General features: G+C 34.6%; 1 protein-coding gene across 3 annotated transcripts in view; it reads right to left on the bottom strand.

Annotated features, from left to right (window-relative positions):
- LOC145292991 (transmembrane channel-like protein 7) overlaps window positions 1-22,745 on the bottom strand; it is a 195,571-nt gene that overhangs the window by 40,616 nt on the left and 132,210 nt on the right. For 2 of the 3 annotated variants that reach the window (XM_080139242.1, XM_080139240.1), the window contains exons 3-6: window positions 19,762-19,843; window positions 13,099-13,258; window positions 3,559-3,664; window positions 2,221-2,363 (exon numbers count right to left, since the gene is read on the bottom strand). In XM_080139242.1, coding sequence (XP_079995368.1) covers window positions 2,221-2,363; window positions 3,559-3,664; window positions 13,099-13,258; window positions 19,762-19,843 — 491 coding nt within the window. The remainder of the gene's footprint in view (window positions 1-2,220; window positions 2,364-3,558; window positions 3,665-13,098; window positions 13,259-19,761; window positions 19,844-22,745) is intronic. The other variant, XM_080139241.1, reaches the window with a different exon arrangement.

The following is a 22,745-nucleotide window of genomic DNA, read 5'->3' on the forward strand; positions in this document are numbered from 1 at the left end:
TTCAATAAAAGAAATACACGATTAAACCCGGATCTGAAACTTCCAACGTAGACCCCACTACCATGTCTCCTTCTCCAACATCAGGGGTCTATGTTCTAACCTTCCAGAGGCTGAAGCCCAATTACAGGAGACTAAACCAGACCTTTTATTTTTAAGCGAAACCGGAATTGGACAGACTATTTCCCTAGAAGAGTTCGCAATTAAAGGATACTCTGACCTAACTTCCAAATCTGACCCTCAAGATCGCCATGGGCATGGAATATGTGCCGATATAAAAGATGGCTTTCCATGTGGTAGGGAGATCTCCAGAGAAGATCCTAACTTACCCTATATATGCTTCCGAGTAGCACTAGCTCACACTACTGCATTTATATTTACTCTTTATCGCCCCATAACAGCGGAGTTACTATCTTTAAAAGCATATCTGAGAAAATTGACCAAGTTCTATCAGCATATCCTTCAGCTAACATTCACGTATGTGGAGACTTCAATGTTCACAATGTGGAATGGTTGACCCACTCAAACAAGACCGATGATGAGGGGAGATTCTGTCATGATTTCTCCATTGCTTATGACCTCACTCAGATTGTTCACGAACCCACCCGTGTGCCCGACAATGACGGCCAGTATGCAAGTCTCCTAGACCTTTTTCTCACAACTTGCCCTGAACTATGTTCAGTTTCTGTTCTGTCGCCTCTTGGATATTCCGACCACTCAGTTGTATCAATTAAGATAAAAATGAAATGTAATAAGTCCTCAGACGTACCTCTCCATCGTACAGTATATCGATACACTATGGCTGACTGGGATAGCTTCCGTACATTTATATCGGATCTTCCTCTGCGTTCCATGTTTAAAAAGGATGTGTCGTCTATAGTATCAGACCTGACAGAATGGTTAATTGCAGGTATAGACAATTTCATACCCTCTAAAAAGTTCCAGCAAAAACCTAACAGCCAGCCATGGTTTTCTCCAGAATGTGCTGCTGCTATTGTGCACAGAAATCACTTTTTCCACGGCTTCCAACGTAATAGATGTATGGAAACTAAAGCCGCTTCCAGGACTGCCAGCAACCATTGTAAGAAAGTAATAAAGAACGCAAGATGGTTGTATGCTCAGTCCGTCAAGTCCAAAGTAGCTGAGCAGCGGCTTGGTTCCCACCAGTTTTGGCAAATAGCAAACTCCCCTCTGCTCGTCGGTGGACGATCAGATGGATCGGAATGGGGTCTGTTGTTGCTGACACCGCTGTCCGTAGTGTCGATATATCATGAGAAGATGCCGATACAGGAAAGAAGAATGCATGTGCTCTCTCTCTCTCTCTCTCTCTCTCTCTCTCTCTCTCTCTCTCTCTCTCTCTCTCTAAGAGAATAAAGAAAACTCACCTGTTAGCAGTGACCGCGCAGATAAACGCACTGATTAACACTGGAGCATCGGCGCGAGGTGGGTCCAATTATTGTATGTTTTGCGGACCGTTCTTTTACATGTTTTTAGCCCATAAATATAGCGGCCAAGAAGTCAACACGGAAAATATTACGCATGAGCAAATATACACATTTATAGGTTATAGTCGGTTCATCTTTTAACTATTTCGTATCCATCTGAAAATAGCTCAAACGGTAACGACTAAGTCTGGAACATGTCATCTAAGTCATATATTTTAAAACTTTTGTAATGACCAGTATATATCCAGTACAATATAATATAATTACAAAAGAATCGACTCTATAATAATAAATATGAAAGCTGCATAAACTAAAATATATTTAAGCATATTTTACGATCGAGCAATGTCAGGCGTCATGCTAGTATACTATATATTTCTCTTTATAATTTTGCTGCGTCGAGAGGTTTGTAAGACTTATCGCGGAGGGAGGCAGAACAGAGATTTGAATGAGAGATGGAGGGAGAGGTAGTTAGAAATTCATATATAGAGAGGATCAAGAGAGAAAAGCGCATATATATATATATATATATATATATATATATATATATATATATATATATATATATTCATCCACATACGGTAACGTTTCGCTGTATCACAGCTCATCAGTGCGGCTAGACAGGCAACTACCTCAAGCCAGGTTCGAAACTCGACTGCCCGTGCGACAGTGAAGGCTTTGAACCATTACCCTAAATCGGCAGCTGCTGTGCGGGTAGTGAATATATATTATATTATATTGATAAAGAGAGATACATAGATAGATATAGAGATCTTACTTCTTTGCCATCATAATGACACTGTAAAGGAGGCAAGCTATGCAGACGAGAAGATACGCCAATGGAATACTATACGGTTCGTCAGTATTCATTTCTTTTGCTTCGTAGAACCCGTAAAACAATGGCGTCTTTTCCATCCAACCCTGCGCAAAAGATATACATCGATAAATAAATAAAAAGAAAGAAAGAAATAAAAAGAAAAGAACTTAAATGTTTCTTAACCGAACATATCTCGAAGAAATATTAAACATTTGACACAAATAAAAGTATTATTAAAACGGATTTGCATATTTTTGAACAAAATTGGCTTCAAACTCAAATCAAATAAATAGAAAAAATATTTTTCAGTCAATGTTTTATTTGGGAGATAATTTACTCAGGAGAGAGACCCATGTTCTCTTAGCTAATTATTTACTTCTAACCCTAACCCTAACCCAACTTAACTAAAATAAGTGACACACACAGACAAAGACATCAAGATAACATTTACAAAGTTTTCTACATATTAGTCAATCTATGGCATGTTCGCCATGACTTTATGTCTTACGATTGGCCTCCACAGACAGACTGATTTAAAAACATTTGTTTCTCTCAACTGGAAAACTGTGACCTTATTCGTCATATCACTGTTTGTCTACGGCGTTCAGCTTTGATATTTAATGCCTAGCATCCTTGACTTAATCACGAGAGCATTTTCGCCTTGTAGATTTGGTTTATCATGCACTTAGTGTGACCTTTGTCAAAATCCACACTAGCTAACTTAATCGCCACCGACTTGATATGTAACTGAGTTACTTGTCATGATACGACATTACAAAAAGGAAGTTCAGAATTACACGTATCAAAGAAGAGGGGAAGTTCTTTTTCTTTGGCCGGAGAGCAAAAGGGAACTCAATCGTCTTTTTTTAAAAGTTGTATCTTAGTTCTCACATGCGAGCAGACAATAAGCTTAGTTTGCAGTGTTGTGAAAAGATAAAGCAAAAAAGATGGCAAAATATTTAATTAAGAAACTCAATCAATTTCTTGGAAAACAAATCAACCATTTTAATGTATTACTCGGTGAAATAAAAATCCTATTTAGAAAAAAAAATAGTTACAATAAATAATTGTTTTATAATATTCGATCCACTACAATGCATTCCTATCTCTTAGAAAACAAATAAGACATTTTAAAGTATAACCCGTGGGAATAAATATCATATTTAGAAAAAAAAAAGAATAATTTATTTATTAAATTAATTCCACTGGAATGCATTTCGATTTTCTAGAAAACAAATCAGCCATTTTAATGAATTAGTTAAATTTATTTTTTTACTTTTCTTTCTTTTTCACACTTACCGTTCCTTGTAGAACGTTCATAATTAGTTTTGTCACGTTTTCTGTATAGGTTACATCGAACTTATATAACTGTGAACAGCGATTCGATGCGTTGACATGAACGTAACTAAAAGTAGAAAAATGAACGAAACAAATATGAAAGTAACAGAGAAAATAATAGTGGAAAACCTGATCAAATATTAAGGATAAAAGAGCAGATTTAACAACAAATGTCACAACACGAACAAAGTAATTTACCAATCATTAGGTCGAACTAGTAAGTTCAACAGGTGTTTTACTCATCTCAGTTGCGTAGACTCCCTGAAACAAACTATACGAAGTAACGCATATTTTCGTTTCTATGACCCTGGCGACATATGTTACTTTTAATAGTGTATTCCTTGTTTAGTACTAAAATATGTTGTTCTTTTCTTTAATGTACCACATTAAACATTTCCCTAACCACTTCTACTAAAGAGTTACCACTCATAAAGGCTCAAAGTCCACTCGAGGATAAAAGTTAATAAGCTTGTCAGGTGTCAAGTAAAATGACGCCGTGATTATTAGTAACGACTTTTTGAAACTGAACAGAATTTGATTATTTAAAAGCACGGCTCAACAAGAATTTGTTTCCATTTGGACTTGAAAATAACTACGTTGCAGTCAACTGGGAAGCAGTCCCAGACCGGGACTTGTAGGAAAGAAACGTTGTTCATTGAAGTCCCGTTTAGTTTTAGGAACACGGCGGGACAACGGGAAATATTTGACAGTGGTTGTAGATAAACGGATTTTTATTATGAATGTTTTACAGGGGAATCATGAACCAGAGTTCAGTTGAACACCTGCCATGAAAATAACGATAGAGCGGAGAAAGACTGACAACAGCTTTTCTGTGTGAAAGAACAAGACATTTACCACAGGATTTCGAAGTCGGTTTTGTACTTTTTCAATGCAGAACAAGTTGTTTATTTGAGAATAAATTTACATGCACGTAAATTGAACTGTTTCTTTTTTTTCCATTATTGTTTTTTTGTTCTCTAATTTCCAACGCTCCACAATAATATAGCACGAAAAATAGCGATCTTCACCTAAACACGTGCGCCGCTGAAAACGTAAAAGCTGAAATATAAAATATTCGTAAGATTTTAATGAAAATATTAAACGATTTTTTTCCAATGCTAGTGTATCAGAACTAATAGAGAAAATTACATGCGACTGGGGACTGCTTGTAAATTTCGTACTCCCATCGAACTTCCTCGTTTGGAGGAAGCCGGTTAAACCCAAATAGGGTTAGTGCCGTTTCACACACACATAACAGAGAAAATAATAAGAGGAAACCTAAACAACTATTAAAAGATATAAATATACAACGTTAACACATTCATTTAACAATCGCTAGATTGAGCTAGTAAGTCCCATGAGATCGCATTCTTATTAAAGGAAATCATAAACAAAAACATGAATCTCATTAAGGATTAATCTACACTGGGTAATATGGTTAACAGGGGAAAATAGAGGATACTTTCAACAAGTATTGTAAAATAAAAGGGAAGGTTTACTATACAAAAATATACGAGCATAATTTATCAATCGTTAGGATGAGTTCAGATCTCCCACTTTCAGCAAATAAATTAATACATGTTTCAGAGTCGAGGCGACTAAATTGATATTAAAAAATATTTTTAAACCTTGATTTTTTTTTACTAATAAGTCACCACTTATCAAGCAACTCTAGGATAAAAGTTAAGGAGAACAGCAGGCTGGGCTAGACAAAAGGTTACTCAAGATGAATTTATTACCTAAAAAGGATATTTCCACAAGTATTTGTATACGTTAGACTTGGAGACAAACATGTAATCAGCTGGAAGTCTCCTGGGTAGATCATCTGGCCCTTGACCCTTCGTTTTAGTGTTGCTTGGTGTCCACACACCCATTCTTCACTGTAACAGACTGATCTGATGGGAATAATGTGCTCATGGTAAGTGCTAATCAACCTATGAAACATTCCCAGCAAGAAATCGTTTAATTAAAACCACTGCAAAGAGGACCGTGAATTTATTTCATTTTTTTTATCTTGGTAATTATCGTTCCGCCCATCTTTTCATCTCTCTTACTCTTTTTTTGCAGTTATAATAATTGAAGTAATAAGACTCCGTCATTCTAAAATAAACTAATTAAGTCAAAATATCAGGGTTAATATATGTCTATGAATCAAAGATGTTTAGTTTAGCAGTTAACGGTGCTTTAAACATATTTAACTTAAAGGCATTCTCGTGTAAGCACGTTTTAGTTATTTCAGCCTCCTCATTAATTAAAAGTTCTTTATGTGTAAATATCGCTGCCACATCCGTAAGGCGAGGACTACATATTCTAAATAAAGTAGGAGAATATTTACTGCTAAAAACTTACTTCAGTGTGTAAGTAATATCATTATATGTGTGTGTTTTTAACGGAATATCGAAATATTTACAAAGATTCAAGTTTATGATTATATTTATTTGGTGCTGTAGTCTATGTACTCATATTTTTATCCAAACGATTGGTAGAATATATCCTATTCTAAAAATAAACTCATTCCTAATATCAAGGTTTACATATACATATGCAGCAGTCGAAACGTTGTGAAAATGACGAGAATAGTTCGAATGATGCAAATTGAATGATATTTTGGTTGTTACATGACTGAACTAAAACTGAAAAGAAAAATAACGCGAATAGTGCGGATGAGAGAGCGAGAGCTGAAGAGAAAGAGAGAGAGAGCTGAAGAGAGAGAGAGAGAGAGAGAGAGAGAGAGAGAGAGAGAGAGAGCAAGCTAGCGAAAGAGAAAGACGATACGTCATATGTTGTTGACATTTTAGAATATAACAACCGGACTTCCTGTTAAATACAATGCACCTACTTCAAATGATAGACATAAGTAAAGAAACATGCGCTAACTTGATTTGCAATAGCACTTGGCTCCAAACACTTCCGGTGTTGTGTCAGCCTACATTAATCTCATCAAATGGTGAACTTATCGAGAATAAAGCTATAACACTAAACTACGAACAAGTCAATTGCATTTTATCACATATAATTGTCTTAAAACTTTTAAGGTATGTTACTTTTTTGTCAAAATGCCAATTTAAAAGAGTTAGCGGTCATATTTGATATAATACTAAAAGAGCACGGACTGGAAACTTCAGTAAGTTTTATATGCTATCAACAGAGTTACCTGGTGTTGCACGGCGTCTTACTTTCTGTAAAATATGTAAATCAGAAAACATAAATCTATATATCTACAAAAATGAAAATGTCTGTGTGTGTGTGTGTGCGTGTCTGTCTGTCTGTCTGTGTACAATTCCCTTCCAAATAACTCTGTAAATTTTCGGTGTACAGACTCGAAAATTGACATAGGGAGTATTGAGATTTGGTAAAATTTTTTAATCGGGTTTCGGCCAAAAATTTTGTTATTAAGGGGTCAAAGTTCCACGATTTAACCTTTGAGAACTCTACCAAACTCCTCCGCCAATTTTGGGTCTAAACACTTGAAATTTTAGATATGGATTACTTGGACATGGATCTACTTTATAATTTAATTTTAGCCCAAAACAGTAAATGTTAAGAGGTCAAAATTGGAGTCAAAGTTAAAAAAAATTTGATCTCTGCGATCTTTAAAAAATAACTCAAAATTTGATCTAAACAATTAAAATTTTACATAAAATGTATTCAGACATAAGGCAAGCTTTTTAATCGTTTTTTTTTTTCTGAAAATTTGGCTTCCAAGGGGTCAAAGTTCAAATGATATGACCATTGCGGTCTCCAGCACATTATTAAGCCATTTTGTGTCTAAACATTTGAAATTTTACATAAAGGGTATTCAGAGTTTCAGCAACTTTTTCATCAGTTTTTGTGCGAAAATTTGGTTGGCAAAAGGTCAAAGTTGAAAGAGTTGACCTTTGCAGACCCTACCAAACTCCTCCGCTAATTTTGTGTCTAAACACTTGAAATTTTAGATGTAAGTTACTTGGACATGGGTCAAACATTTTAATTTAATTTTAGCCCAAAACAATAAATGTTAAGGGGTCAAAATTGGGGGCAAAGTTTTGAAAAGTTTGACCTCTGCTGTCTCTACCAACTTTTCTCTATGGTAGTAAAGGAAGCCTATTATATAGAAAGGCATTACCGTACATGTTCACACTTTTTAATATATACATATGCACATGAAGTTATGGCCGGGTTGAACTGCTAGTAAATAATAGAATAAGACTAAACAAACTGTTCAATTTATTTAGATTGTCGGACTGACTTCCTCATCTTGGTTGTTATAGTCACAACGTTTCGGCCGTTTTGCCCTCCGGCCTTCATCAGGTGTTTTGTATCGAACTGGGGAACCGTTTGTTAGGAGTCTCGAACCCAACCCTGGGGTACCGTGTTCGGACTCCAGCTAGGCTCTGGGACATAGTTGCTGATTCTCTGTTTTGAATATTACTTTTCACTGCCTTCGTTCAGGATTGAACTCAGCACCTTTGGGTAACTGTAAAATTTGATACAACGTCTAGGATCACTCGGCCATATGTCACTAGTGACAAGTCCAACAATCTTAATAAATGAAAACACCTCATCTAAAAAATACAGACAATTGCCAAACTGCTCAATATTCTCAAAGTTCATTGTGAGCCAAAATTAGAGTAAAAATAATTATGCTACTGTTAAAGTTCGAACTAACAGACTGTATTTACGAAAGGAGCGCTAAGCGATTGCTTCATGGAGAAAGACTTTATTCAGTTACGTATCTGATGATGCTGTTTTAAAGATATCTATTGAAAAATGCGCCCTTTAAAAAACAAATTTCGAGGCGGATAAATGATTTTTTTTGAAAAAAATTAAATTGAAATACAATTTTTGTTATTTGTGATTTTTTTAAGATGAAGATATATGTAACGGCAATAGGAATTAATTAAATAAATATAGCTTTTAGTAATATTTATACGAATTAGATCTGTATATTGACAAAACTTCGACTTGCAAGCAAACTGTTTGGCTAGGTTTGTTAGTTGTTCTGACCGGTCTTGGGCGTTCTTGCGAGGCTCATATTAAAGGGTGCAAAAATCATTTTTAAATTAATACGACTATATATTAGACTGTTACTTCCCCACAAATGATCTCTCAAAGAATATTATTTTAGTTGGAGTTATTTCTCGTCAATCTCCTGGGATCAGTTTAAAGATGCTGTTTTTATAGAAGTTGACCTGAGTCATGTTGTGGATTGAAATACGATATGGCTTGTTTGATTACGAATTCTGCTGTATATTAGAGCTGTGTTGGCTGGATTTCCAGTGTTTTCATAAAACTGCAGGTATCGATGGAAGATCAAACTAATATACAAGGTTATCGAAATATTAAAATATTTCATAAGCTATTAATGTTAGAAAATAAATATTTGAATCAATGACAGATTTGGAATTTACCGATAAGTAAAATATTTTAAAGTCACAATAAAATATTTACATAGTTTACGATAACAAAGAACCTGGATCTTAATTCAGTAATTTAGAATAAATACTTACAATTAACAATAAACAATAAGATTGACCTGTTTACGTAAAGTGCTTAACTTACAAAGAAACGGTTAAGATATATTCACATGAACAGTCGGGTAATCACTTAGTTGGTTAGTTTTACTGGAGATCAGACTCGCAATTAGTAGCTATTTTTTACATCCATAGAAGCTCTAATGAACGCATTTTGGAAGATGTAGAAATCTATAGAAATTGCCAAACTCAAAGAGAAGCGTGGATACGTGAAAATAAAGTTATATAAAATATAACACGCTGAAGGAAGTATTTTCGTTCATAGTGTTTCAACCAAAAAAAAAAAAAAAGAGAAGGAAACGATGAAAAAAAGGTATGTCGCCTTTTGTCTACAAGAATATGCGTGATCGGTAAAAAATGCACACCCGCAATATATATTACACGAACTAATAATTACACATTTACATGAACACGTTTTGTATGTACACGCAAAGGACGATACAATCCATATATTTTTATACATACATCACAGAGACACGTATGGATGTCCATATATACACACTAAAACGAAACATCTCGTGTAACAATGCAAACATGAACTATTGATATGCATACACTTAGTTATTGTCCCACTTTGTATATCGTTATAAGTACGTTATTTGTAAAGTGTGCGTACATACGTTTATATATAGACAGCTATACAACAAATCAATGATTTTAGCGAAGAGTGGGGAAAACTGACAGAGTGATAATATTGCGGGTCAGTTCTTTTACCATAATTCTTGAACACTGTTACTGCAGAGGCACTTTTTAAGCTATCATAGAAGCAAGATTTGACAAGGCATTTGTTATAGATGGTTAGAGGAGACAGGAGAAAGCTCAACAGAACATGTTTTATTACTATGGCAGGGATGAGATAAATTCCACGTCTTAGGTGTCGGGATATGTGGCTTCTGTAATGGAAATTTGGGTGAGTGTTGTTTGTGGAATCTAAGATGAAGTTTAAGGGGAGCTGCTGTATAAGCAGTACAGTTTTATCTGTTGCCGTGCGAGCGATATCAAAGTGGTTGAATAGTGGGGAAATTTATTGATTGCTCATTATTCACGACACTATTATACAGGGTGCGTCACGGGACACGGATGTTTTTAAGGAACACAAAACTCTTACGAATATTTTAACAAAAAGGTTGAACGACTACCTTCCTTACTCCCTAACCCTTACTCAAGGAGAGCAAAGAGCGTTCTAAAAACATCCGTTTCCCGTGACTCACCCTGTACGTTTTAGAGAAACCGAGAGTTCCTAATTTCTGCGATTCAATACGGTTCGGTTCATCTCGGTATATATACTTTTATCTGTGCTTATTATAACATTACAATGGTTTTTGATGCTATAAATTTTGTCTATTTGTAACTAACTTATTACGGTTGAATCTGCGAAATGCTTGCTGCTTATGCGCAATAGAAGCTTCACGGGTCGAAACGAACAATTCGGGAAAGTGGGCTTTCTATAGAATTTCCGCACCGAAACATAGGCTTCAATGCCTTGTTTGACTCATTCTGCTATCTCAATTGCGCAGTGTTCATCAGGCGTGATCTCTGACAGATTTCAAGTCAGCGCATTGATATTATTTTCTAGTTTTGAGTAACGGTGCTTCGATTTGTGGTCGAAAGTTTAAGGTGATATCAATCTTTATCACAAAGTGATCAGTGATCCCAAATGGACTGTGAGCGTCAGTCACTCACGATCGAGAAGTTAGGCTTGCTAATCACCTCGATCTGGTTGACGGGTCGAGAAAACTATTTGTAAAAAGGAATGTGAAATAAAAAAAAACTAATATATCTGCCGTTGAAGTTACTTCTGCAGAACTTGAGAAATCAAGGTAACTTCTATTGTCAAGATAAAATTTACAAATACATTGATTTGGGTACTTGAATCTAAAGAGAATGCTGTATCCACACCATCGGTGGATGAGGATACAATTCTGAGTAGAAAGACAATGATAAAATATAAGTAACCAAACGCTGTGTTGTAAGGTTAATCTAAAGCAAATGAACGCCTGATCATCTGATTCCAGACTATGTTCTCTAGTCAACGGAACGGTGTTATGGATATAGATTTCGAGCCCATGCACATGAGTCTTCACGACATAGAGAAAGAGAAGGAATTAGAGTCTACACCATTGAGGAGATTGAAGAGTGTAGATTAGTTTCGTCGACGACATTTATGAACGAAAGCCCTAATAGAGGAGGAAAATTAATTATTTTTAGGGAAGCGGCTGGTTTGAACGTATTATTGTTTTAAAACATTTTTTGCTTTAAGATAGAGTGGTTGAGTAAAGTGAATGTTTGTTGGACCTCTGTAAGCTCACATTAGTGAGTCTATTAGTCGAGACCTTTCTACGGTAGTGTGGACTCGAGAAAACCCAATGAAGATAAATGTAAGATACTTTTAAGAGTAAGGACTCCTGTACTATCCAGCGAAAACAGCAGCCAGAAAGCTCTCAAACCTGTATCCTAAACCTGTCAGAAACAAGAGCGACACAGAATAGACACGTGATATAAAGTGAAAAATAAGTGTCCCTAAGTTACCCAGATAGAAAGAACCAGATGGTTGGATCGCATTTATTATTTTAGTCAGGAAGCAAAACCAAGCAATGCGTGTTTTTAAAGTAATGTAATGGTATTTCTGTGTTTGGCTAATAAAGAAAACGTAATGGTTTGGACGGTAGCTAGAAACCATGTACTCCCTGTCTTACAATAAATACAATTCCTATTTAAGCACCATTTTTACGTTTTTGAAGGTTATTAAAAATGGCCAGCAGATCGGACCACATCTGACGGCTTCGAACAACGCGAAAAATATAGAATGAAATCTCGTCCTAAATTTAGCTCGTGAGTGGAATGAAATTCAAGACTCTCGCCTAGGAAGATCTCTTTTCTGAGAATAAATTGAAAGGCAACAATTCTTTTTTTCGATAAGATCTCTTTTCAAAAATAAATTGAAGGTCAACAATTTAGATAATTCTGGGCTAACATCATTATATATTATAAACACACGTCTAGCTGAAACCACTGTCAAAGATTTTTCCCACTCCTTATCTGTGCCAAAACCAAAACGTAGATTCCATGAACAAAGCTTCTTTCTTAGAAGTGCATACCTGTGGAACTCTGTTCCGGTTGCCTGTTTCCCACCTGACTGCTATCTGGATGTCTTCAAGTCCAATGTAAACAATTTCCTGATGAGCCGCCCCCTTAAGTAAGACACTTTATCAAATCTCCAATACTAACGCACTGTACACGCAATAACCCTTGTCCCCGAGTGGCTTCCGGACCTTGATAAGTGGTGATTACCTTGTGAAAAAAAATTCTGTTAAATTTTATTAACAAAAAACAAAACAAACAAACAAACCAAAAAACTTTAAATTCGCGATTATGCATCGTTAACTGTAGCTATTCGATGTTTCCAGTAATGCTTGTTCTTGTAATTTATTTATTTTTCTTTTGACTAAGCTATTTCTTTCAAAATGTTATTGCATTTTTGTAAACAAAATAATTTTATATTAATAAATGCAGAGTTATGTCCCTTTTTTAAAAATGGAGTTCTTATAAAACTAATTCCGATTCCGTCAAAGTATTTTCTGGAAGACATTACATCGAATTCCATTTTATTATTTCAAACAACATGTTTCAATGACCCACAAAAAGAACTAACGAACCAGAATCAAATATAAATTGTGTAGGAAGAAAGGTATCGATGATAAAATTCGTGAAATTTTCTACCTTATCTTTAGTTTCCCTAACTGTGCCAACATGCATAAATTTAAATGTAATACTCATGCACACCTTGCGGCCCGACTTTCCACTTAGAATAGCCCCTATGAACATGGCCCCTAATAGAAGCTCCTTATGTCTCAGGGGCAATATATTTTGTTTAAGGTTAAAAAATACAAAGAGTAACTTTGCTTTATGTATTAAATAGTAAAATATGCAGAAGGAAGCATAATAAATGTATGGACAAATAAATGCAATTACAGATAATTGTACTAACCTTGAGTTAATTCCTAAAACAGCAACGTTGTAGTCTTTTGTTTCGAAGGCTATTTGGGGAACAGTGACGAGTCCAAAGAGAAGAATGAAAAACCAAAGGTTGACGTAGACGCACCAGCGTAAAAAGAGGAAATAGGAAGCAACGCCACTGCCGTGGTGACCTGAAAAATATAAGATCAAAGATTACTATTTCAAATATATACACATTTAATATTGTAAGTAATCCATCTACTACTACTACTACTACTACTACTACTACTACTACTACTACTAATAATAATAATAATAATAGTGGCCAATCTAATAGATCCCACACTATCAACAAAGCTCTAGCCCATGACCCATCGCCACAGTTTTTCATCTCTGTGTCTGCGTGACAAGTATTTTTAACGGAACGTGTTCTGATGAATTCATAGCACTAGTGCGCCTAAATACTCCGACTAACTTGACAAGCAGCAAAATTTCACCCCTTCACTGTAGAGATCCTTAGATGTAGGAAAGCCTTTTACTCTCACAGTTTCTTACTTTGGACTACTAGGCTTTAAAAATTTCTTCTTGTCTTCTGTTTCCATGACTGTACTGATATGCAATAATTTAAATGTAATGTGAACAGATATCTCGCTGCTCAACTCCCTACATAGCGCCCCTGTAGATATGGTTCCAAATAGTACCCCCTTATACCCAAGTGGCCTTGTTTGCGGTAAATAAGGCATTTGGTGTTTGCACGTACGTTATCACCTTTCACACACAGTTAAAATGAGATCACATGATCAACAAGTTGCTAATATAAAAGTTCCAACTTTACCCATTTTATAATGAATTATTCCAAACATAAAATTTTATCGCCTCATCGACTAAAAGAGTACAATTTTTACATATGTTTAAGATATTACATTCGTTTAATTGATTTGCACAATATTTACCTGACAATTCTTGGTACTGTAAGGATAATTTTGAATAAAGAACAAAGAGACATAATCAATATATTTATTTTTTTACTAGGGGGTCACCGCTTATCACAGTTAAAAGGCCATGTGAGGATAAGTGTTAATGAATGTCAGGTTGCCAATGACACAATATCGTGATTACCGGTAACGGTGAAACGTAGATGTTTGATTATATAAAACTAGCCTGGGTGCCCGGCATTGCCCGGCATTGCCCGGGTGTTTCGAAGTTTGTGTCGAAAAAAAAAAGAAAAAAATGTGGTAGTAGGCAGGCAGGCTCGAACCAGTACCGCGAAGGAGGAAAAAAAAAAAACGTGAAAAAGAAAACGTGACGTCTTTGACGTTGCGTCCATCGCGAAACCGGAAGTGGCGAAATTTTAATTAAGGTTAGTCAAGCGAAAAGAGGGTTGGCTTTCGAAAATATCGTCGAAGAAGGCGACCCCTTCTTATATATGTTTAGAAAGACGGGTGCATGGGATGAGCTCAAAGTATTGCGCGTCGAAAAACTGGAGTGCATGAAGTTCTTTGCGCAAAGGCGTAGACTAGCAATCGTACAGCAGTAACGAGTGCATCCATCGCAATCTCTTTAATTTTATTGAGAGTTTAATTATTTGTCAAGACAACAATCTGTTTTGTTGACGGAAGAAAGCTGCGTAACCCGATCGATACAAATTGCAGGCTCAATTTCCACGGATCCCGCTAATATAATATATTTGTTATACATATTCTCAGTATATATTTCGATAGTGCTCAATATACTATATTGAGTAACCTACAGAAAACGTTCATATTTCATTTCCGATGTTAAATGTGCGGATGCATGGTTTACGAATGCCTTTATATCTACTAGTGTTTATATCTACTAGTGTTTATAGCACATATTGTTTACATACGGAATAATCACGTTGACACGCTGGTTCCCGTTAAATCACCGAAGTTAAGCATCTTTGAGCCTGGTCCGTACCAAAATGGGTGACCATCTGGGAATACGAGGTGCTGAATATGTTCTTCGCTAATCTCGGCATTGTTTCCAGTCCAACGCAATGCATTCATTTGCTCATATAAAGAGAAAGGTAATTTTTTTCCTCCCAAAAAATCATCCATTACACCGGGAAAATTTATTTTGTAAGATACATATTTTAGCTTCACCGATCACAAAGGCTACGAGTGCACATGAGGTAATACTATGTAGTTTTAAATGAAAGTGTCGAAAAAAAAAAAGAGCTGCCACATCAATTAGTTTTTTTTCTCTTATCGTTTTCCTCCTTTAGCTTCTAATAACTTTATGTAACTACTAATTTATTTATTTAAAACGTCATGTGACGACATTTCACTCTTGAAGAAGGTTCAATCGAAAGGTACCCCGAGTTTTAGTTTTCTAAATTTTAGTTGAATTATTATTTTTTTTTTACATTTTATGTTTTTAAGGAATAGTCTTTTGACTATTAAATATAGGAAAACGTGTATTTTTCCTTATTTTGCTTTCAATATTGTCCCCTAATTAATTATGACTCTTCTTCTTATTTTTAAATATTTAATCAAATTTTATACCATAAAAATCTTTTCATCTCTCTTTTTCTCGATCTCTTTCACACACACACACACACACACACACACACACACACACACACACACACACACAATATATATATATATATATATATATATAAACAAGCTATATGTCCATCAACGTTTCGTAAAAATTCTTATAATAAAGACGAAACGTTGATGGACATATAATTTGGTTTGTTCCCTCTTCATCTCTCTATTTTGTCAGAATACTATTTCCATTATTCTCATATATATATAGCAAAAGTATCTGTCTTTGACTGGGTTCAAAAACAGCCTAAAGAAAATGGACTCTGATTTATGAAAATATGATAGGTTATGAAAAGGAAGGGTTGTAAAAAGATAGCTTCGAATTTGGGGGTATCAAAACCAAAGCAAAATATGATGAGAGTAAAAATAAATACATAAACACCATAATTTATTATACCATACCTGTTCACACTGAAACACTTATCACAATATTCTGTGGATCTATATTAAAAAACCTTGTTAAACTTTGTGACATATTTCCATTCTATGGAGGTCAGGCGCGAACGAACAACCCATAATTTTATTATACCATATTTCTTCAAACTGAAACATAATTATCAAAGTATACTTACGCAGATAGATATGAAAAGTCTTTATTAAAGTTTGTGCCTATTTCCATTATATGGAGGCCAGGCACGAACGCAGGCCCCACAATTTTATTATATCATCCCTATTTAAGTTAAAACATACTTATCAAAGTATTATTATGTACATCTATATCAAAAACACTTGTAAACGTTTTTTTTTAATTTTTAATTTTTTTATTTCCATACTTTGTGGACCAGGCGCGTACGCAGACCCCACAATTTTAATGAATCATCATTATGCCAGATCAAACATAACCATTCCCGTGTCTCGATATATCTTTTATAATTATATGTGATCAGTTTTCTATAATAGTCAACCATATAGGAGCCTATTCTTGACCAGACACACACACAGACGTTCAGCTTTATATTATAGAAGACATATATATATATATATATATATATATATATATATATATATATATATATATATATATATATATATATATCGTTAGTTATCATTCAAAAACCAGAAGATGTATTTATTTCACACTTGTAGTATTTTATTCATATGGTTATATAGTACGTCTAACATATGTTTCGTTGAATAGCAGAAATTCACCAAACAACTCATCAGAGACAAATGTATGTCTCTAAAAACAGTTGGAGAGGTCCTTAAAATAAAAAGAATATGGCGAAGAAAAAACGTTGATAAAATGAAATGAAAATCTTTTAAAGTTTGCAAATAATAATGATGATGATGATGATGATAATGATGATAATCAAGACTGAAACTATATAAAAGGCTGAAACCTTAAGGAAAACACTTGAACGTGGAAATCAACCCACATGATTCACATACCCTAAGCGGTCACACGGAAAAGTTTGATAGAAGTAAAACGAAAAGATAATAGGATCCCACATAGAACCAAGCAAACTTAAACTGCAAAATTATAGTGTTGGCATTGTCTGGTACTACACGATATAATCGTGAAGAGTTAAGTAGGATGGAAAGACTGAGGAAAGAAAGCACTAAACAGACCTCCACTGTATAAGTGCCAAGAAGCCTGGGACTTTGGGGAGGTTTGTTGCCATTTACATTCCAGTGAAGGCTAATAGTCGTTGCAGCGAGAAGTTAATGGCAAACGACTGTCGCGATAATGCAAATTCATTTGCTAAGGTTATCGAAAGAGGCGGAAAATACTGGAAATCTGAAGAGACTTTTTGCCATTCAGAGTCCAGGGAACACCACCGGCTGTTATCAGTGAGTGATCTTTAATAATGACCTGCGTGAGAACTATTGAGTGCTAATAATAATAATATCTAAGTCACGTAGAGACAGAGAAACACAAACACACATACACAGGCCCACGGGTAACTGATTACACAATTTTATGATTATGAAAAATAGACACTGCAACGAGTTGTAAAACGGATGTTTCGTGTGCTTGATAATTTTTACGTGCGCCGACTTGTCTTTAGGAGGTAATTTAATGTTGGAAAAAAAAAATGTCAATTCAATAATAGATTCACAAAAATAGAAAAAGAAAAAGAAAAAACAAAAACAAAAAAAAATCCAAACAAAACAACAGTAAAAGAAAAACGATTTTATATCAATAGCGTCGCTGAAAACAATAAATGACTAAAGAAATGCAACGGTCATAAAAGCGCAAATACAATATTCGATTATATTTATGCTTTTGTGTTGATCTGTTGATCTCGTCAGCAACCATTATCTGTGAGATAACGGGTTTGGACGAAAAGTGTTTAATTTTACAGCATATCGAATATTTTATGCCGACAGCACATATGTTCTGCATACGACTGCTTTGTGAATTCATTTATTTTGCTGATATGCATCTTATAAATAAGTTAAACTACAATGTACATTTCTTTCTTCCCCCGTGTACTGAATATCAGGAAAAATTTTCATAAACTTACCCTTTTTTTCCCCAAAAAAACTTCCCGTCTATGGAACTAATTACCAATAGACTGTTTCTCTGTGAGCTACAATACCGTCATTTTCAAATCTAACGTCATGTGCTTATCATAAACTATTGTTATACGTAATCAGATTTTTTGTTTTTACTCTTATTCCGCACAAACAAGGCAGATTTCCACTTGCACGTAACGAGCTCCTAATTGGGACAATATCCACACAACCACGATGACGAGGGTAGAGAAGTGAGGTGTCTATTCTGCGGGTCTGTAAAGTCAGGAAAGCAGGAGACAGGAAGGGAATTCCAAAGTGTATCAGGAAAAGAAAACCATTGAAGTAGAAGGCTTTCAGGCATCTAAGGACCTTTACAATGAAGAGGTTGAATTTTGCTGCTTATTGACTTAGTTTTTTTATGTCGAAAGGGGTACAAGTGTACAAGTACAGGTGGGAGTTCGTCAGATCACATTCCATTAGAAAGGGTGCACCATTGCAGCAATGGGGTAGGGGCTGGAGATTGGTTATAATTGGTTATAATTAGTTATAATTGGTTATAATTGGTTATAATTAGGGCTATGACAACAGCATATACTTTTCATTGTTTTGACTCTCGAGTATATATCCGACACAGACACGATTACTCAACGGAGAACCACACCATTCTACATAAAAAACAAAACAAAACATATAAGATATCAATGGATATATACCTGAAAATCAAAACAAGGAAAAGAATATGCTGTTGTCATAGCCCTAGTTATAATATAAACTTTGTAATTTCAATAACGATATAATAGCCCTGTATTTGATTTTATATGAAAATTCAATACAATAGGTATTGTAATCAATACAATAGGTATTGTAAAATCGCATAAATCTTGTAATATAAAGTTTATAATTTCAATAACCGTAGAATGGCTCTTCTTAAATAGCTTTACAATAGTTTTCTATATTATCGTATAAACTTTATAATATATCCTTCAAAATTTCAATAACCATATAATAGCTCCGTATTTAATTGCATTGAGTTGGCAACTAAACTGTCAACATTTCTTTTAATCTTGGAATTTATCAACTTTTCAAATTTTAAAATCTGTTTTTTTTTTCTTCGGGGATTTTTTTTTGAATCGTTTTTTTTTAAGTTAATTTTCTTTTCTTTTTTAATTCTATTTAAAGAGAATGTTGGGTTAATAAAAACATTTTCAAAACTTTCTTTTTGTCTTTTATCTGCTATCTTAACAAGTGGTCTCGATTTTCCCCTGTTAAAACGATTTCAATTTGTTCGACAAATCTTTCGTGCTCATAACTTACATCACTTCCTGCAAAACTATGAATACATTTCATCCATTTTTAAAAATTGTTACATTTAATTCAAACAATACGTCTGTCTCAATTACATACTCCAACATAACAAATAGCAGAGGGCTTTTCTATCAAAACATTAAATTATTTTATAGGGTTATAAACCCAGTCGAAAGAATCCTAAAACATCCTGTTTACAAAAGATAACTTTTTAAAAAATATTTCTTTGACAACAAAACATAATAAATTAAAAAATTGAGATTATTTGGATGCGAATAATTAAATCACTTAACATACTCTAACCTCCTTCCAATTCCCTCATTCACCATCGTTATGGTTCTTGAATGGATACGAACCTTCAATAACTTTTACTGATTCTTCCCAAGGTTCTATCTTGTAGATCAATTCCCGATAAAGGCGTTTGATCTGCGCACATTTCTGTAAAGTAAAAAATACAAGCATTTTCATAATTAAAAGTGTTTAAGCCACACATAAGATGCTTAAAAATAACTACAAATAAATGCTCAATATTTTCATAATATATAAAATAAAGTCAGTTGCTTTGTTGTTTAGATGTCATCGATAGCTTTTGTCCTATAAAATCAATATTTGATTCTGATTCTTCAGTTTATATTTTATCGTTACAGCATGTTGTGAAAAAGAATAAAATGCATTTCTTTTACTAATGGGCCATCACTTAAGAAGACTTGGGACCACTCAAGAATAAGGATTAAAGATATTTTTAAATTAAAAGATGGACCTCACGACGGAAGAATTTGAATAAACAGATGAACTGGGCAGGTGGTTAAGAAGAATTCATTATCCAAGAGGACGACTCAACCAGTATTTGTTTACATTCTACTCGGAGACAACAATGCTATATACATGTACATGTGACTTAGGACAATTTGTGAATTTAATAGAGGGAAGCCAGTTCAATTAGCTCAGGATGAACGCCTCATTAGGCACCAGATAATATAGAAATCATTGTCAACATTCAGAGAACAGCCTAGCATAAAGAAATGGAAACTCGAAGCAGCATACTACAAATATAACCGAAATAGCTTGTATTATACTGGTTAACGATTATAATTAACAAATCCACGAGCAATGTAACAGGAAACCGAATATTAAACTCTCGCTGAGAAAGTACTAAATATAAATATTTACTTATGGATCACCACATAGGGGACTACTCGAGGATAAGGGTTAAAGACGTTCAATTGGACGATGAACACCTCCACAAGAAGATTGGAATCAAATAGGTAGGGTGGGCAGAATATTATTTAAGAGGTATTTATTATCCAAGAAGACGAGAAAATAAATATTTATTTACATTAGATTTAAAGACGACCATCTTGTGGTTGGTTGGGAAGTAGCCACGTGGTATTGTATCTAACAGATGTGATGCTCTATGAAAGAAGCTTAATTTTTAGCACAGAAGAAAAGAAAGCTCATTTCTGTAGTTGCAGCTAGATGAGTTCTTGTGAATATTTTTTGTTGCGGTTCACAGATTTTATCTCTGTTGAACACCTACTATGAACATAACGATACAGTAGAGACGAACTGCGTGAAAAAGGTTGTAGAGGCAAGAATAATTCATCTAATTGATTTCGAAATCGGTTTTGCACTCTGTCAAAGCAGAACATATCTATATATTACAGAAGTTCACCATCTTCATGGGGTATTGGCCATTATACAGAAAGGATTGCATAAAAAATGAGGTACTTTCTGGAAATGTAGAATGATCCGACCATTTTTCTAGTGACCTTCGCAAGAGATTTGACTTAAGCCTTCAATTTAAAAAAAAAATGAAAAATGGTAGTAACTGCGTAGAAAAAGAAATTCTTAAGCATAAAAAGGTCGATGGTTTTAATGGTAATACTCCCGTTTTCATAGTCTTTCAACTTTTTTAGTTAAAAAATAGAGGGCTTTACTTTTGGAACAACCCTCGTATAAACAGAGCGCACTCCGGACGCCCATGTACCGCCATTGTTCATTGCTGGCAAAACTGCATTAAGAACGGTGGTTACTATGTAGAAAAATAAATCCTCGAGGACAAAAGGTTGCTCGTTTTAATGCTACCACCCCTGTTATCGTAGCTCTTCAACTCTTCGAGATAAATGTATAGAAGCCTTTACTTTTGGAACAATCCTAGTATTTTAAGATGTTTGAATTGATAAACAATAATTATTATGATTTTGTTTTTGTTAAAATTCTATTAAAACAACCGTTTATATAATTTGTTTATTCGGATTACCCGGACAGCGACTCATCACGTTGGCACTTGAATTCTGTTGTATAGATCATTGTTCGTCAACCAGTTGACTATAGATAACTTGTGGTGTATGCAATTTTTTGATAGACCGTGTAAAAATGAGGCCATTATATCAATTTAAAAAATAAAACAATAAAAAAAATAAAAAAATTAGAGTAACAAAACCTATGGTGATACATAAGTTCAAAATTAACACAAGTAAACAAGTACGCAAATGTGACATCATCCAGCCATAGTATGACATGCTACACATGTTCAGTACTGACTACTGAATAGTTTCTTACCATTTGCTAACGGAGGATTTACTAGTATAATTGCACCTACAAACATGGCATAGCAGCAGAGAAATAGAATGCGACTTTACAATGAATTATGGATTATGACATCATTGAAAATATTGCAACGACTATCAATTTCCATTAGCCCATCGTAAATCATTGAGAACAGGAAATCGTAAACAAGCCCCTAATCAGAAGAACCAAGCGCAGGTAGTTGAAAACGATGTCGGATAAAATGAAATTCTTTAAATTTTGAATACATCGAATAATTGCTTCGATTTGTGCTGAGCATGCGCGGAAACGCACAAGCGTATGAGTTGGGCCTACCTGCGGTAAAAAGCGAACCTGGGACCGTTAGATTACAAATAAAGTCCAGTAATGAACTACACCCATCTTACCCCAAAGTGACGATTTAATTTCGCCCAACGCCTACGAAAAGAACAAGCCGATATAGTCCAGTCAAATTGTGGCTGAACCTCAAACAAATTGCTAACAAAGGTTTTTAAATTGCATTATAGGCAAGAATATCTCCTCTTTCAGATAAAAAAAAGTTTACCAAAATTGACCTTGCGGAAAGGGGTCAACGACCGCCATCTTTAAAGGGTCCCCCCGAATCTAGTTTCCCTCTCTCAACTCAATTATTGTAAGTATATCTTCAAAAATTACAAATCTATCAATGTGAAATTTTATAAATCAACAGTTTTCATGAAGTTGAATATAATTATAAACTCATTGGTTTGGTATTATTTGATTTTGGTTTACGGCATATCAACCCTTTTAGATT

This window comes from Euprymna scolopes, chromosome 14 (genome assembly GCF_053919585.1).
Source record: "Euprymna scolopes isolate OS-2025 chromosome 14, ASM5391958v1, whole genome shotgun sequence".
NCBI lineage: Eukaryota > Metazoa > Mollusca > Cephalopoda > Sepiida > Sepiolidae > Euprymna > Euprymna scolopes.